The following is a 17,320-nucleotide window of genomic DNA, read 5'->3' on the forward strand; positions in this document are numbered from 1 at the left end:
GGCGCTGCCATAGTAAACGCGTCGAGCGACGCGTCCGCGTGTGCGAGCCCGCAAAGCAGAATATCAACAACAGGAAATCCTTTGATCGCATCGCGTTCGCGGACGCAGACGCGTTACTATGGCCTCACCGGAAGATACGCGAGGATTCGCGACATCCAAGTCCAAGCTCACACTCATTCAATTTCTAAACCGGATTATCGCTGCAGAAAGAACAGAGCAGAGAATCAAGTCCTCCGTAGAGTGACAGAAATCATTCCAGCTTGGTCATGTGAGTAAAGAGTACCATTTCCATCACAGGGAAAACAGAAAAACAAACACATGAAACGTATGAAACAAAGTTTTGCTCACGCGGGGCACGGATGAGAGAGACGAAAAGATCGCTTTTCTCGCAGTGCGACGGCGGTGAGATGCTGTAAAAATATTGTCGAATCCGTCAAAGTTGAACAGTTCGGTCGCCTTCTTTCAGTGTAGTCGCCCTCAAATCGGTTGCGGTCGTCGTTCGTTTGGTGGTTCGTCGTCGCGGCGTAATCTGCATCTATAATAGAGATTGCTCCTCCTGGCAAATGTGAGGATAAAAAAAACGGAATCCGTGTGCAAAGATATTCTTGCAGCGTAGTGTGAGCAAATTCCTGATGCTCCCCATGGAACAAAAGCCTACTGCAGTTGAATCCTGCTGGTTTTTATCCGATCAAAAGAAGTGACAGCTAGTGATCTATCCAAGTAGGTGGTGGATTGAGAAGAAAAAAGTTGTGCCCCACAGTGCTGAATCTTTCTCAGAGTGCAAGGGGGAAGGAATCCCACCTCTAGTGGAAGATTGTCGCATTTTTCGAGAGTGTTCATTGGAGCAACCTGGAATCTCCGGAGAAGTGATTGAACGGATTTGGTGTCCGGTTTCTAGTGAAAAATTTGCTGCTTCCGCTGACGTCATATCCCTGCGAGGGCTGCGGTAAGAAAGCTATTGGCTAGCTGAGCTGCTGCTGGGGGGATCAAGTATCATCATCATCTCGTTCCTTGCGTGGTGGAAAGACATTTTTTGGAATCCGAAGAAGGCGAAAAGAGAGTGGTAAGCATAAAAATATACATATATCGGTGGGAGACAAAACGGCAGTATTGGTGATTCAGTGTTGCCAGGCGCACTTCTCGATTTTCTACATCTCATTATCCTTCCCTATGTCGATGATTTCTTCTTAATTTAACAACGATTATAATGTCTCGCATACTCTGAGATAACGCCCTAAAAGCCATTGGTAACCACGAGCGTAGCTCGTTGTTTCTGAACAAATGAAGGAATAAGCATCCAAACGAACATCACGGGCAGGTAGATATTGATCCTTTCTTCCTCATAGCGTTTTTAAATAACATGAAAATCCATTCAGATGCTCAGTAACAACGAGCTACACACATGGTTACCAATGGCTTTTAGGGCGAGATCAGAAATTATGCGAGATGTAGATCGTTTGATAACCCCTGGTGAGAAGGCAGCCTAGATAGGTCGGCACTTCATCAGCTCTCACAATCTTGGACTTAATACCCATCCGGAAAGCTGGGAAAGATCCTTCCTCTTCGAAAAGTTATCGTTCCTTCAGTATTCTCTCGGGGTTATCAACATTTTTTTAAAAATCAATCTATCGTCTGCTTCCATCATCTGCCTAAGAAAATAATATCTTGGTATGAAACAATAGGTTGCAGTGATGAAGTTAGAGGACCGCAGTGTTGCTTCGATCCACGAACACTCCTCTTCAACACGGGGCCTCTTGTCCGCACGTCGTCCGAAGCTTGGCCATCCGAACTCCTCCAATAGGTTTGGTTAGCTGGTTAGCAGCCATTTCTTCAGTGGGACAATACACGAATTGGACCCCTCCTTTCTGCTTCACGTCCAGTGCAAATAGAAACCGAGAGGCAATGTGGTTGGTTCTATTGCTGAATTTTCCGGATTCCAGCATCTTCAGTGCGCTCTGGTTGTCCTCTAAAATGGTAGGGTTGCTCTGCTGCTCGTTGAAATCGTTTAGAAGACGTTTTAGCCAAATCAGTTCCTGTGTGGCCTCCGAGAGCGCCACGAACTCTGCTGCTGCGGTCGAAAATGGCACACAGCTCTGTTTCCTGCACGTACAGCTAATGGTTCCGCCATTAAACATCATGACGAAGCCGTTGTTGGATTTCCGATCTTCTCTGCATTCGGCCTAATCTGCATCATAGAATCCGACCAGGTCTTCTGATTTCGCGTTATTACTTACTCGCAGCTTGTAGTCTTTGGTGCCCCTCGAGTAGCGGGCCAGTTCGTTCCAGTCGTTTTGGTTCGGACAGCTCGTTCTACGACTAAGGTCTCCGGTCTATTGTTGACCGACACATATACCAAGTGACCAACTATCTTCTGGTAGTTTTTGTTGTCTGAAAGTAGCTCTCCTTCATCGCTTGAAGTATCCAGTATCGATTGGGGTGAACCAGTGAATCCAGGTGGTTGGCGGAGGTAAATCTCCTCAAGAGTGCCGTATGGAAAGGTAGCCTTAACATCATATCGACGCACCATCATACCATGCTTCGCAGCGATCGCCAACAAAGTCGGAAACGTTTGCCGAACCACAAGTGCGAAGACTTGATCATTATCCGTTTCCGTACTGCTGGTTGTACCTCTGTGCAATCAGTCTCGCCTTGAATCGCGTAACTTCAGCTTCGGCACCTCGCTTGATCTTGAAGACCCATTTCGATCCGACTGGCTTCCGTCCAGGTGGTAGGTTTGCCAGGTCCCAGGTCTCGTTATCTTCAATTGACTGCAACTCATCCTGCATGGCGAAACGCCACTTGTCCCTTTCAGGACTTGCCATGGCCTCGGTGAATGTCTTAGTTTCAAGGAGTCCATCATTTCCGGTACACAGAAACAGTTGCCTTGGAGGAATGCCTTTATTGGACCTTTAAGATTTTCGTGGGGTTTGCATGTAGTCGCCACTTGGGGCAAACTCCGGCACACCATCATCTAGCATAGGAACGAATTCTGCATCAGCTTCACTCATACGATCAGCATGCTGCTGTGGAAAACCTTGAAATCTCCTTTCTGACGCCACGCTAGCAGCATCATTGCTATCCTCTTCATTGCTGTCATCGGCGTTCAATTTGATTTCAATGCTTGATATGTAGTTCCATTGCATTCGATCCATTGTCCATATTCATGTTGCGAGTGTTTTTGATTCACTCGTTGGTTTCCGGATTCAGTAGACGGTAAGCTTTGCGTCCCTCAGCGTAGCCCACCAGCACTAGTTTTTTAGCTTTCCGGTCCAGCTTCTTTCGCGTTCAGCTTGGAATATACACCCATGCCAACGATCCAAACACCCGGAGATGGGTATACGAAGATTTGCGACCATGCCATAGCTCATAGGGCGTCACACTTGCTGCCGTCGTATGTAGAATATTCTGCAGGTATGTTAGCTGATGAAATGGCTTCACCCCAGAACTTCTTCTCCAGATTAGCATCCTCAGTCAGTAAGCACCGCATCATTTCTGCCAACGATCGGTTCTTCCTTTCATCGGTCCCATTTGCCTGGGGGCTGTATGATGCTGTTTGTTGTAGCAGAATGCTGTTGTTCGGGAAGTACTTCTTCTGTTTGTCGCTAGAGTGGTCACCTCTACCATCGGTCCGGAAAATCTGGTTCTGAAATTCTGAAGAAGGGTGATAAAGTTATTGCTGCTGCGAATTTTCGAGGTGATTTGTACAAAATTTGGGTGACATTCCAGTGATATCGACAAATCTGTGCCAAATCGAAGCATTCCCGTACGAAAAGAATCGTGAAGAGCATGAAAAGATTCCACTGATTGTTGTACCGCATGAATATGAGACAACATACTCTTAAGATTCAAATGAACTGTTGATGGAGGAATGCCGAATGTCTCGTGAAAGTGCTCCTGACGTTGAACGGCAGTCTGACGATGCATCCCTGCTACGCGCTGGTTCGCCGGTTTCTGATGACGAAGATGTTTTCGGAACGGATCAAACCGACGTTAAGACGCAGCAGATGGCTCCCCGGTAATTTGTTTAATTTTTTACCGGTTGCAGAGCAACTTCTGTTGCCTGGTATTCCACAGATGCTCCTCAGTGCTACAGCAACATCGAGAGATGGAAAGATCGAACCAAATGGTTGGAGGCTATCGATGACGAACTGAGACCAATTGAGGCAAATGGTCTGTAAAAGCTGCTCGTTCTTCTTTTTCTTGTCATTACGTCCTCACTGGGACAGAGTCAGATTCTCAGTTCAATGAGCACTTCCACAGTAATTAACTGAGAGCTTTCTTTACCAAAATTGCCATTTTTGCATTCGAGTGGCAGGTACGATAATACTCTATTTCCAGGGAAGTTAAGGAAATTTACATTATTGATCCTGGACCGCAGCATGGCTTTGCTTTGCAACCGCGGCCTCTAAATACTAGGCTCAAGAAGGGCCCGTTATAATGCAACGTGAGGGCGTAGACTTTAAGGACATCAAGCTGTAAAAAAAAAACAAAAATGTTGTATTTCGACGACTTACTAATCGTGGGTTAGGAAATTGGAGCCAATCGTTCGATCGAAGAAGCAATTTTTAACTGCTTTCCATATGACCAGTATTATAGGAAAGCAGGTATGACCGGTATTTCGCAGCAGGCGCATGTCGAAAAGATCGTTGACAATGTCGGAATGGAAAAAGGGCAAAAACCAAGACTGCAACTTGAGGGGATGCTTACAAGAAAACCCTTTAGGGCGGGGGGCTGTTAGACAGTTTGTGTTGAGTGTTCGTTTGGACATCTGCTCTCCTGTAGGGTACCAAGGCCGATATCAACAACATCCAACAGAAACTCCCTGGCAATGTTTGAAGAAAGTCGTTCGTTACCTCCGGTAGAGTGTTGGTACTGATGTTTCATCGCACTGATGCTCCGCCCCTGTTTGGATATGCCGATGTCGACTCGGCGACTGACAACGAGGACCGAAAGTCTGTTTCCGGAAGGACAAATCCGAGTCAATACGTTGTTACTTAAGATCAATTGCCGATATATTCACGAAGTCCCAGGATCCTGGCAGATTTCAAGAATTGCAACGCAATCTAGGGTTGAATGATTGAGAGGGGATGACATCGAACCCACCTGTTGGTTTGAACCAATCGTTAATCCCAACTCATTAACCGTGGCTTCTTTGACATCTTGTTCTTCTATTCATTCTAAAATTGTTCTCTGACTGAATCACATTTAGTTTAAACCGAGTACTGCGTTCATTCATAGAAAGTTTCCTCTTCATATCTCGACATCTTCACATATCGATTTGAGCGATGTACACGGCGAAAAAATGGTAAAAAGGTGATTCATTTTAAAGCAGTTTTAGAAGACAGGTTGTGATTCTTCTCAATTCGTTTTCTTAAAACCGTATGAAAGTTACTTACGTCGATTTGAAAAAATAATCGAGATATGGCTTTGACTTTATGAGACCTGAAGAGTTTTAGTTTCAGTCAGTAAAATAAAAATGATTTTAATGGTCTATGCTTACAATCTGCTTACCTGAAAAAAAAAAGATAAATAATAATTATTTGAATATTCTTCTATTTGCAGTTTCTATCGTCACCCGAAGAACAACTTTTGTAATGCATGGCAACACTGTTCCTGTACAAGTGTAAAAACTGAATCAAGTGCGTATGTGAAGCGGAAAGAAGATAGCAAAGTGTACAATATTCCAAGTTTAAGTAAAAGTGTTTGTGTTGGGTACAAAAATAAGCAGAATACAGAAGTGAAGTAGAATAATAATACCACACAATTTGCTACTAAGGATAAAAGCTTGTGCAGAAGTAAAGATAAGAAAAAATCCTTCGAAGCAAGGCCGAAGAAAGGAAAACAAATAGCTGTCGGTGCTAGATTTTGAGTGTGCATATTTGCTAGTGTGTAGAATTTGCACAACATACAACAGTGCGAAATATGTATTGTTCGGTGGATAAAAATCAATCATCTGGTGTCGTCAGTGGTAGTAGTGGAGGCGGAGGTGGTGGTAGTGGTAGTGGAAATGCTGGCGGCGCTGGCAGCATCAGTATCAGTGCTGGCAGTGGAGGCGGTAGCAGTGGCGGAGGCGGCGGCAGTGTTGGTAGTGGTAACGGCAACACAACCACACCGCTGCAAAACAACACAAAAAGTGTCAAAGAAGGTAATGTTGTTCATGTTTTTGTTGTTTTGTTTTTTCTTTTTCGTTTCTGCTCTTTCTATGGCAGCTCGGTTGCGAAACGATGTCGCAAAATTTATAAGCCTAGGTTTTATTAGGTTACTAATTCGTGTAAATTTGATTTTTGGGAGGGATTTGATGTTGCTCATCATGCACCTGGCTAATCACTGCCAGTTGATGACAGGCAAACATGGTTTTCTGTTTTAATTAAGCTCCTCCCTATATACGGACAGACGAAAGAGTGGTGGTATTCAAATTTTGCATTGGGAAGTGCAGCAGAAATATTTCAATGATATTTGAGGCATAAAATAAGAACTTATGGATTAATGTATTCAAAATAACATATTTTAATATTTCTTTTATTTTGAACTGGGTTCTTCACCGATGAAAAAATATCAAACAATCGATGTCCCGAAAAATACGTTGTCTCAGGACATATGCACGCGTAGTCTATAAAACGCCATTTTCATCACTACGGGAACCATTAATTACACACTTAAACGGATTCGCCGAGAACCCAACAGCTGATATCTCGGTAATAATTTGACGATTCTCGGTAAAACTTTTACCGAGATTTCGGTAAACGTTTACCGAATCTCGGTATTATGTATCCGGTAAAAATCAAGACCAACATTTATTTATAATTATTGTTTTCTCGGGCTCCGTGCGTCGCAGCTAATATCTGAATAGTGCGCTGTGTTCATAAAAATCGTAAGAATGCAGCGCCACACTAAAAAACTGATTTCAAAATCGCGCGAGCTGAGGCGCGTTGCGAGTCTCACTGGCGCGATCCGGTTTGGTGGCGGTGCGACAATAACGTTCGCCGAGATCTCGGCAAAAAATTTGGTTTGCCGAAATCTCGGTAAAATAAGTACCGAGATTCGGCATTGAAAATTACCGAACGCTCAGCTGTTGGGTTCTCGGCGAAAAGTTTTACTGAGGTCGGTGAAATAATTTAAGTGTGTAACAAATATACGTCCAGAAGTACGTAGAAAAGTTGCTACTACCATTCCCAAAGCAACATAATAGACCTGTTCTGTTGTGGCCGGACTTGGCGAGCTGCCACTATGGGAAACAGGCCATCGAGTGGTACAATGCGTACAATGGCGTTGAGGATTTTTGTATTTGTATCAGCAAATCCGCAAGAAATTTCTCCCAGAATTGCTCAAGAAAGTCTCTCAAAACTTATCTACGGAATTACTCCATGGTGCTTCAAAAAAATTACCTAAACAAATCTCAGAAAATGTAAAAACGATTCTTCAAAATTTGTCTATAATTATTCATTACGGTTTTATATTATTCAGGGAATTGAGGTTCCTACAAAGCTTATCCCATAAATTGTTTGAGAGGTCCCGTTTGAGATTCCACCAAAAATACCTCCAGAAGTGCTTGGTTACTTCCGAAAATTATCCTTCCTGGAATACATTGGCAATGCATTGGGACCTTCCTTAGCCGAGTGGTTAGAGTCCGCGGCTACAAAGCAAAGCCATGCTGAAAGTGTCTGGGTTCGATTCCCGATCGGTCCAGGATCTTTTCCTTGACTTCCCTGGGCATAGAGTGTCGTACCTCCACGCGATATACCAATGCGAAAATGGCAACTTGGGTAAAGATAGCTCTCAGTTAATAACGGTAGAAGTGCTCATAAGAACACTAAGCTGAAAAGCATTCTCTGTCCCAGTGAGTACGTAATGCCAGAAAGAAGAAGAATACATGTAGCACCAGATAGGAATTGACCCTTTTGTGTTTTGTGAAACACTTTCCTCCTGCATAATCCTTCCTTCTACTTTGCATCAATAACCACTCGCTTTGCTTTGCGATTGACTGATAATAAATGCTTGGAAACAACAACCTCAAAAGAAAATTGAAAGCCAAGAGCTTAACAATACTGTCTTCTATGACAATTACGGACACAATGCACAAGTTGGAACGTATCTTATCTCTATTTCGTGGGTTCTCAAGTTGCCGCCTTCCCACCATCGCACGTTTCGAAGTCTACCAAACTGACGAGACCAGGTACAATGTCTGTGAGCCAGTTTCTGTGGAACTGAAAGCATGACATTCAAAGGAAATGACTATCATCGTCATCGAGTTGGTCGTCGGGGTGCTCTGATGTGGAATCGTTAATCCTCCCAAGAGTCTTAATCCTACCGTCTTATTTGGCTTCTCTTGGGTGTTGGAGCATAGCAGTGCATTACTCGAGCAGAAGGGAATTACTGCACAGTACTAAACTAAGGTATTCCATACCAGATAATTTTTAATACCGTCGATGGGGGTGACAATGGGTCTAGGGGGTGAGATTGGGTCAAAACGGAAAAATATGTTTTGTGAAATATTTCAGCTAATAACGCTGATATTACTAAAATTAATAATTCATATGTTAGGTAACATATTATTACACATAATTCATAACAATATACATTTTTAGAAATAGTAGTTTTTGTTTACTACATCAATAGACTTGCATGTTGAAACTAGATAAAATTTACAACATTAAATTTCTCCTTTACAAAGTATCACGCATGTACTCTAGCCTCTATCGTTGTATTAGTAGAATGTTGAAAGTGTTTTCATTACACATTACAGGTATTTTCCGGAATCTGTTTGATTTTTCCACAAAAAAATCATTTTTTTCGGTACGATGTCTAAAACATTGAAAATGGGAGTGAGATTGGGTCAAGCAAGAACGATAGTAAATGAAATTCCAAGTCCACTTATTTGACATTTTACGGTGCCGGGTGTTCTCTTTTTTCATTAAGATGTGTTTTTTCTTTCCATACACAGCATCTCTGAAGCATCAAACAAGTCTACTTGAGTATTCCGTGCATTGAATAACAATATAACGCATTTTGACAACTTCTCAAACCAGCAACTGTGTTTCGTGCGCAGCAACATCGTAAATTTTTATCAAAAGGGTGTTTTTTTCTAAATTTGATTATTTATCAGTGTTTTCATATAATAGAAACATCTCAAGGAAGTACAAATGAGTTGGATCGCTGAAATACTGAGATTATGACGTCAACTTCTGCCTGAAATTTATTGAATGTGGAATGTCGCACCGAAATTTAACTATTTGCGAAGGTTTAAAATAATGACTGTTTCAGTACACCTTTGGGGAAACTGAATGGGCTTTATAGCAATGGGGATGAGACTGTGAAGACAATTTGAGGGAAAAACCAAGAAAATTTATGTAAACTTGACGATAAATGTTGGGTTTACATATTTTTTCTTATAGCTCTTCAATTTTCTGTATAATCTTTTTGTTAAGTGGGTTTATCATACTTGTGAAACATCTTAGATATCTTTTTGTCTTGTTTGCATCGTTTTTTATCAATATTTTTCAGTTCTGAATGGTTTTGAAATCATATTCTCAAAAACAAGTTATTTTAATTACAGTGACCCAATGTCACCCCCTCTATGGGGTGAGATTGGGTCATTTTTCATTCACTTGTGGTGCCGCTGTGAATAAATATTTGTCATTAATTTTTTGAACAGCTGTTAATGTACCATCAAAGTACATACACACCAAATTTGAAGTTTATTGGAGTTAAATTGCGATAGTTATTCAAAAAATAAATCGCACATATCCCTTTTTGACCCATTGTCACCCCCAACGACGGTAGTTGTCATCTGAATAAGGTATGGAAGAGTTCTACATAAGAAGTAAAATATCTCGAAGAACATCTCATTTATATTTTACAACCACAAAAAAAAAAAGAAAAAAGAGGTTATATTTTTCAATAGTAGTTCAATACCTCAAGTAGTTTTTAATTGCTTTCCAATGCCTCAATGAGGTATTTTTTAACTGTTTAAAACAATATTTTCAAGACCATAACAATATCAAATTGAGATGTGAACAATATCTAGGTATTGTGGAACAATACCTAATTAAGGCATAATATAAAAATATGGTATGCATAGACAGGTACGAGTTATTCGTTCCTGCTCGGGATAGTGCGCCTAGATTGCTTAGTCAGTATCGACCTTGCGGTGATGGACTTTGCTGTGGCAAAGATTTCATTCCACTGCAGACAGTATCTAATACCTTTTGATGAAGCTGTGGATACGATGGATACGTTGGGCATTCGAATTCACCGAGCAAAGGGTCGGATGACTGTTATTCGATCAGCTATGCTTATCAACTTACATGGGAGCGATTTCTATTGAAGGAGGTGAATTCGAGTATGCAAAAGCATCCAACCAGATTGCCGAATCGATAAGAGTATCTTTTTTACCAACTGGGACCTGATCAAGTTTGGAAACTCATTGCACCGCTTATTTTATTGCAAGAAGGTATGTATTAGTGAAGAAAAAATTGTAGACAGTTTTGCAGCCTAACCTGTTGACGCCATAAAAATAAAGTACTGCGAATCAATATGATCCTAACGATAAAAATAGTCTTTTGGGCAGAGGAAGACAGTTTTATTGCCGTGGATGAATTATGAATGTATAATTGCTAAAATGTGCTGCATCAGCTAATAGCTGTATACATTTATATAGTACTAGACAGAATAAAGTACGGATTGGTCTTTTTTCACACAAAATGGTTAAGTTTAGAGGCCTGGGTGCCCGCTTCTGGGGCTAAGATTGACCTGAAATTAACACCGCAGCTCAAAAATATGATGGATTATTTAAACATCTTTAAATCAATATTTTGCGACATGCAGCACAAAATTGTGACGTGCTAGCCTCAAATTTGCTAGAGACATATGATTTGATCTCTAAGGCACGAAAAGGTTATTCCTGTTCCGCTATTACGTTTCTAAATCAATATAATGCTCCAACCATTTACACCCTACAACTATTCCGAAGCATCAGAATACGCCTCTATTAAGCCTTATATGCCCTTGTCGTCGGTTCACCATACACGCTCTCCATCATATTCAGATTCAGAGTTCAAAACGGTGCATGTTTACACTGACGGAACATAATATATTTATGTTTCCCATTATCGTCTATAATCGTCACACTTCAGCGAGAGGAGTTGGTTCGATAATAAATTAATTTATGAACACATCGAACAATGGTTAACGATCAACGGTAGTCACACTAACATTATCTCTATCATTTTACGGTAAGATACTTTATTAACACTATATATGATATATTACTATATATTGGGTGTTGGGGAGGGGTAGCCTAAGGGAGTTAATTGAACTGTTGACTGGATGAAAGTGCGTGGGGTCGCCAGCCTTTTGTCATGAGAAAACAGCCTTAGTGTTGTCTTCCAAAGGTCTTCAAAGATATTAACTAGCCCTGCTACAACAAACCATCAGGTAGATCATACCATCCCGGTATGATTCTGCAGTCATAGGTAATCCTTGCGCTGATGGTGGCTAAATAATCATCATCATCATCATCATCACATCGAACAATGGTTAACGATTTCCAAACGAAATAAAATTGACAAACACATCACTTGTATGTAGGTACATTTGATAATTATTGGTTGGGATAATGTGTGAATATGAATACACGTTGATTTGGCTCCATCGAATGTGCGAATTAGGGCGATTTTTTTTTCATTTATTTTGAAAATTCTTAATCATAATCCCATTTGGGACGATGTGACATATCAAGCTGGGCGCTTTTGGTTAAAAAAGCAATTCATCAAAGCATTAGAAATCACTTTTGTTACCAAGAGTTATTACTAATTTAAAACAAACAGCAAATAAAAGGTACTATTGTTTTAGTTTCAGTCATTTCTCGACTTGGTATAGATTAAAATTTGATTCCAGCAAAATATAAAACTGCATGAGTAGCTCAAGATATGACCACTTCACGGTGTCTATATTGATTTTCAGCTGAGGTGCATGTACATCAAATTTGTTTCTACGAGTTCATGTAGTTTTCAAAATGTCTAACAATATGCTTTAGGAAGAATTAGAATATTTTCAACTCGTAGTTTTTTCCATACTATTTTTTATCCTGTGCTAGTTTTTGACACATTGGTAGAACAATTCTGGACAAACATTTCAAAAAGACACATCGACATTGGTAAACATTGGCTTTGCAAGACGCTGTTGAGCCCAATTCAACTCGATCACGCTCACCAATAGCACTATCAGGAAAAGCTAACATCAATCTTTCTGGTAGTGGTGTTAGTTTGCGTGGGCGGGCTAAAAAGGGCTCAACAGCAAAGTTTCTCAAAAAAGGCTCAAGACCTCTTGGACCCTTCACACATGTTTGTCAAGAATTTTAATTTAAACTTCATCAACGATTTTCAACCGACTACTAAAATCTGTTTAGTTTACTATAATCAGATAAAAAATCCTGAGTAGTGCAGTAAATGTGACCATGTCCATAGTAGCATTTAGTACAAAGCATTTCAGTCCGTGACACCTACCGTACAGCACAGTGTGGTTCAATCAAGTTTGTTTCTAGTCATAAATACTGCAACTCTGGATAAATAACTGAATATTTTTTTGTGTAATGATGTTGACTATGTTTCAAAAGAGTTAACAGATTTATGTAGTCGGTTGAAAATCGTTGGTGCAGTTCTTAGTTTTACCATGGATTCAGTAGTTTCTACAATAAAATTCATTTCAGTGTATGATATTTGTTGCTCATTATTATACCGATAATCTGTGACGAAGAACAAATTGAACTTAATATTGTCAATCAAATAACCCACCATATTCAGCAACAATGGAATGGAAACGGAATGGGATCTACCGATTTTTAATTTTTAATATTATTTTTACCACTACATGAGTTAATTGGGTTTGCCGCAGTACTTTTTTTCCCGCATTCAGTTTTTGGCATTGCTAACATTATAGAAAACGCTGAAAATAATCAATTTCACCCGAAATTACGGTACTTGATATAATTATTTAAAAAAATATTGGATGATCCTGTACATTATGAAGGTGCGAATATGGTAATATTAATATTTCTAGTCAGCCTAGTGAACGAAGTGCAGGATTGGTAATTCAAACATATCGGGGTTGATTCCGACATTCTGACATAGGATCATTTTATGTTGGGAAATTTCTCGACTTCCTGGGAACAATAACATATTTCACATAAATGCTACATCAGCATAAATAATTATTTTGCAATAATAAAAAACAATACATAGTGAAAATCAGGACCTTCCATAGCCTTCGTTAGTAGGCGGCTACAAAGCAAATCCATGCTGAAGGTGTCTGAGTTGGATTACCTATCGGTTCAGGATATTTTCGTAATGGAAATTTTCTTTGACTTCCTTGTTCATGAAGTATCATCGTGCCTGCCACACGGTATACGACTGTAAAAATGGCAACTTATGTAAAGAGACCATTTAGTTCATAACTGTTGAAGTGCTCTTTGAAATTAAGCTGAAAATCAGGCTCAGTCCCAGTGTGGACGTAATGCCAAAAAGAAGAAGACATAGTGGAAATAGACAGGATAAGTACCAGTAAAGATGAAAAGTGAGAAAGATAATAAGTACTTGATTAAACTATCGAAAACCTGTACTTTAATTAATTAGAGTATGGGTGGGGTGAATATTGAATTTGGGGGGACGAAAATTAAAGCACACCATCAATCCAAAAATCATACTTTTTTCAATGGTGGACTTTATTTTGGATAACTCTGCAGCTTGATCATCATGAAATAATAGATGAGTAGTTGCATAAGCTCAATAACTTTATTTGATATTGGTTAATACAGTCAGAAATTTACTATTTCTGCGATTACATGGTTTCTTCTTCTTCTTCTTTTCTGGCGTTACGTCCCCACTGGGACAGAGCCTGCTTCTCATCTTATGTTCTTATGAGCACTTCCACAGTTATTAACTGAGAGCTTACTATGCCAATGACCATTTTTGCATGCGTATATCGTGTGGCAGGTACGAAGATACTCTATGCCCTGGGAAGTCGAGAAAATTTCCAACCCGAAAAGATCCTCGATCGGTGGGATTCGAACCCACGACCCTCAGCTTGGTCTTGCTGAATAGCTGCGCGTTTACCGCTACGGCTATTTGGGCCCCTGATTACATGGTTTAGGGGGGCGAAATCTAGTGCTTCTACCCTACTTGGTTTCAGTTTTCGACCGGTCGAAACTGCATATCAAGATTCCGGCAATTGTTGTGTTTCAGTTTTCGACACTTCGAAGAGAATTGATATTGGCTTATTACGGTGATACAAGTTTTATGTTTATTTATCATTTACATCAACAATTTATAATTGAGGCATATTAGACTAGCTTTGCATTTATCAACACTAAATGTACCAATACCATATTGAATACCGTTGAAACCATATTCCCTGGCAGATCACAGGGTTTGACGGTGCCAAAGTAGAAGGTGCACCATGCGTCTTTGAAATATATGACCTTCCCAATACTTTGGCACACCTCAAACGATTCATGATTCATAATGGAATGGCTGCATTTCAGATAGCATAGTTTTATAGTAGTCTGGAATACTAGACTGCAAAACTACGGCAAGGGATGATTGGTGTTATGGTACAAGTGCCCATTTGAGCAACATTACCTCAAAATGTCTGTGTGATGAACGTAATAGAGGCTTATAAAAACAACTTTTGAACATGAACTTAGGGCAGATTAAAAGCCCCAGTAATATCCCTGAAGCCACTGACAAAAAAATACCGTTGAAACTATATTGAATAGCTAGGTATTGTATTGCAATGCATGAATTCTTAAATTGATGATTTGAAAGAAAAAATAACCTTAACCCTCTAATACCCAAATTTTTATATTCGATCTAAATATAATTTTTAGTTATCTAAAATCGATCTAAGCGCGTTTTGGGCAATGGTTTATTTTTATTTGAAAATCTATGAATTTTGGTTTTTGATTTTTATAATTTTTATTTTTGTCTTTTAATTTAATATAAAAAATATAATTTTTAATTTTTTTTTTTTTTTTTTTTAGACGGGGTTGGTGGTCTAATGGCTACCGCTTCTGCTCCATAAGCAGAAGGTCATGGGTTCAATCCCAGGCCCGTCACTTTAAAAAAAACCCTCCCCTTGGTTATGCGACCTTGCCGCGATGGGAGGGCATAATCCATTAGCCCATATGATGGAAACCAAAGGCGTAACCTGTAGTGGTGGTATCACATTTTGGCATTTTTTGCTTATAGCCGCGTCATAATTCATATGGCATAGACGCAATAATATCTCGGATGTGATCCAACGGACATTCTGCGTCATTGATAGAATTGATGCCCATTTCAAATAATTAATCTATTCGAAGTGGACATTAATACTATTGGTAACGTTCAGTTTGCCTTTTGCTAACCAGAATGATCCGTAGCCACTCTTACTATTAGCTAGCTAGATACATCGTTATCATATACGACGTAGGGAATACTTAGGAACTCTTAGGAAAATGACTAGTAGATTCACTGAGTAGAAATAAGTGGCGACAGTCTTATTTTAATATGGTCTTTACATTGCCATAATAAGAAATACCTCTTTTGTAACAGCGGTATAAGTAATCTAATTCCAGCTTCATTTTCGCAAAATTTACAAGTAGAAAGTAGGCGTTGTGAAGCATTGCATTTGCCACCGAAAAGTGAATCTTGTAGGAGACTGTAATAGAAGCCTAAGGTAACTTTACTCTTCAATATTCACTATAAAAATGACTATGGAAAGTAAGACGCTGAGATCGATCATTAGGGTACACTTGCTAGTTTCGAAAATTTTTTGAACAGACAAGGAAAGCGACTTTTTTTCTTTAAGGATATATGAATGTAATGACCAATAAATACTTTTGACAACAACAAATGAAATTAACTAGAACTACTACTAAACAGCCTAATTTTGTTAAGACTTGACGACAATTGACATTTAAGACTCTAATCTTACGTAAAAGACAGGAGTAATCAGAATAGCACTTGAATGACAAATTATTCAAAACCATTTCGACTAGACAGTATTAGTAATGGCACTACTACACTACTATTTCAAAGAAATTCTGATGGAGCTGCTGATTTTCACAATGCTTCCTTTTCTCAGAAGCAAGGCAATATGGGTACTTTTCAAAAACTACCACGTCACAATACTAATAAAAAAACAGTGTTCATGTGGGCGCCATTGCCTAGTCCGTCTGAGTATTGGTCCTGGTAGAGGGGAAACTTGGCAAAAGCCAGACCGAGGGTTCAGCCTTGACAAGTTAAGCTGTCAGGCAGCTCCAACTGAATACCATACAAAAAAAAAAAAAAAAAAATATATATAATTTTTATTTTTATCCTTTTTCATTTTTTCTTGAAGCCTCTTCTAGTTACTAGTTTTTGGCAATAACAAAAATTCAAGTTTTTAGAATACTTTTAAAAATTTTAATTCTGTATTTTTTTTCTGGGATTTGTTTCCGTGTAATTAACGAACAAAATAGGTTTGAATTTATTACTCTGTAATAGGTTGATCGTAGAAAAATATAAAATGTACGATTTTTTATATAGCACGTTGAATGAACCCCAGGCATTTGTAGTTTATACTTATAAGAATACAATTTTTCAAAAAAATTCAAAAATACAAAAATGTTTCAAAAGTTATAAAAAACTTTTCTTAAATGCGTGTTATGAGTCAAGGTTTAAGCCAAAAATCAAATCATTTTGATTTCCGACCTACGAAAACATACACAAAATTACAAAGTGTACCCCGTCTAAAGGCGGGGTTAGGTATTAGAGGGTTAATCGTTTTGGAGACTACGTAGTTGCAAAAATTCAATTGCCAATTTTCGTTTCGCAACAAATGGTTTTAAATTACAAAAATAAGCATAGTATGATTATCTGAAACGACAAGATAAACGGCTAATTACTACCTTATAATAATATTTGTAATCTAAAATTAATACCTAAAAAATATGATAATTAATAAATCTCACTACCTTAGAAGGGAACACACGTAGAAAAATCTGCACGTAAATTATACAGTCTAAGCTTGTTATAGAAAAGATTTTGTAGCGACAATTACTCTCTACAGCCCATTGATATTTTATAACTACGACTTAGGTATATATTTTTCAATATGAGCATACAAAAATTCCCGTGAACTTAATAAAAGTTTTTACGTATGTTGCTTTAGATGCTTGTTATACTCCTTGTGATATTTTTTATCATATTCAAAGTAGTATCATGAGAGGATTCTCGATAAATAAAAACAGAAATGCACAAACGGTAGCATTTTCAAAATATTCCCTGATTTGGTATAATGGTCG

General features: G+C 39.1%; 1 protein-coding gene across 1 annotated transcript in view; it reads left to right on the top strand.

Annotated features, from left to right (window-relative positions):
• Positions 1-17,320, top strand: part of LOC5565863 (cyclin-dependent kinase 14) — a 496,797-nt gene continuing 479,477 nt past the window's right edge. Inside the window, exons 1-2 of the mRNA XM_021842957.1 lie at positions 1-1,063; positions 5,563-6,145. Of these exons, the coding sequence (XP_021698649.1) occupies positions 5,923-6,145 (223 nt within the window). The 5' untranslated portion in view covers positions 1-1,063; positions 5,563-5,922. The remainder of the gene's footprint in view (positions 1,064-5,562; positions 6,146-17,320) is intronic.

Source organism: Aedes aegypti, chromosome 2, assembly GCF_002204515.2.
Source record: "Aedes aegypti strain LVP_AGWG chromosome 2, AaegL5.0 Primary Assembly, whole genome shotgun sequence".
Lineage (NCBI taxonomy): Eukaryota > Metazoa > Arthropoda > Insecta > Diptera > Culicidae > Aedes > Aedes aegypti.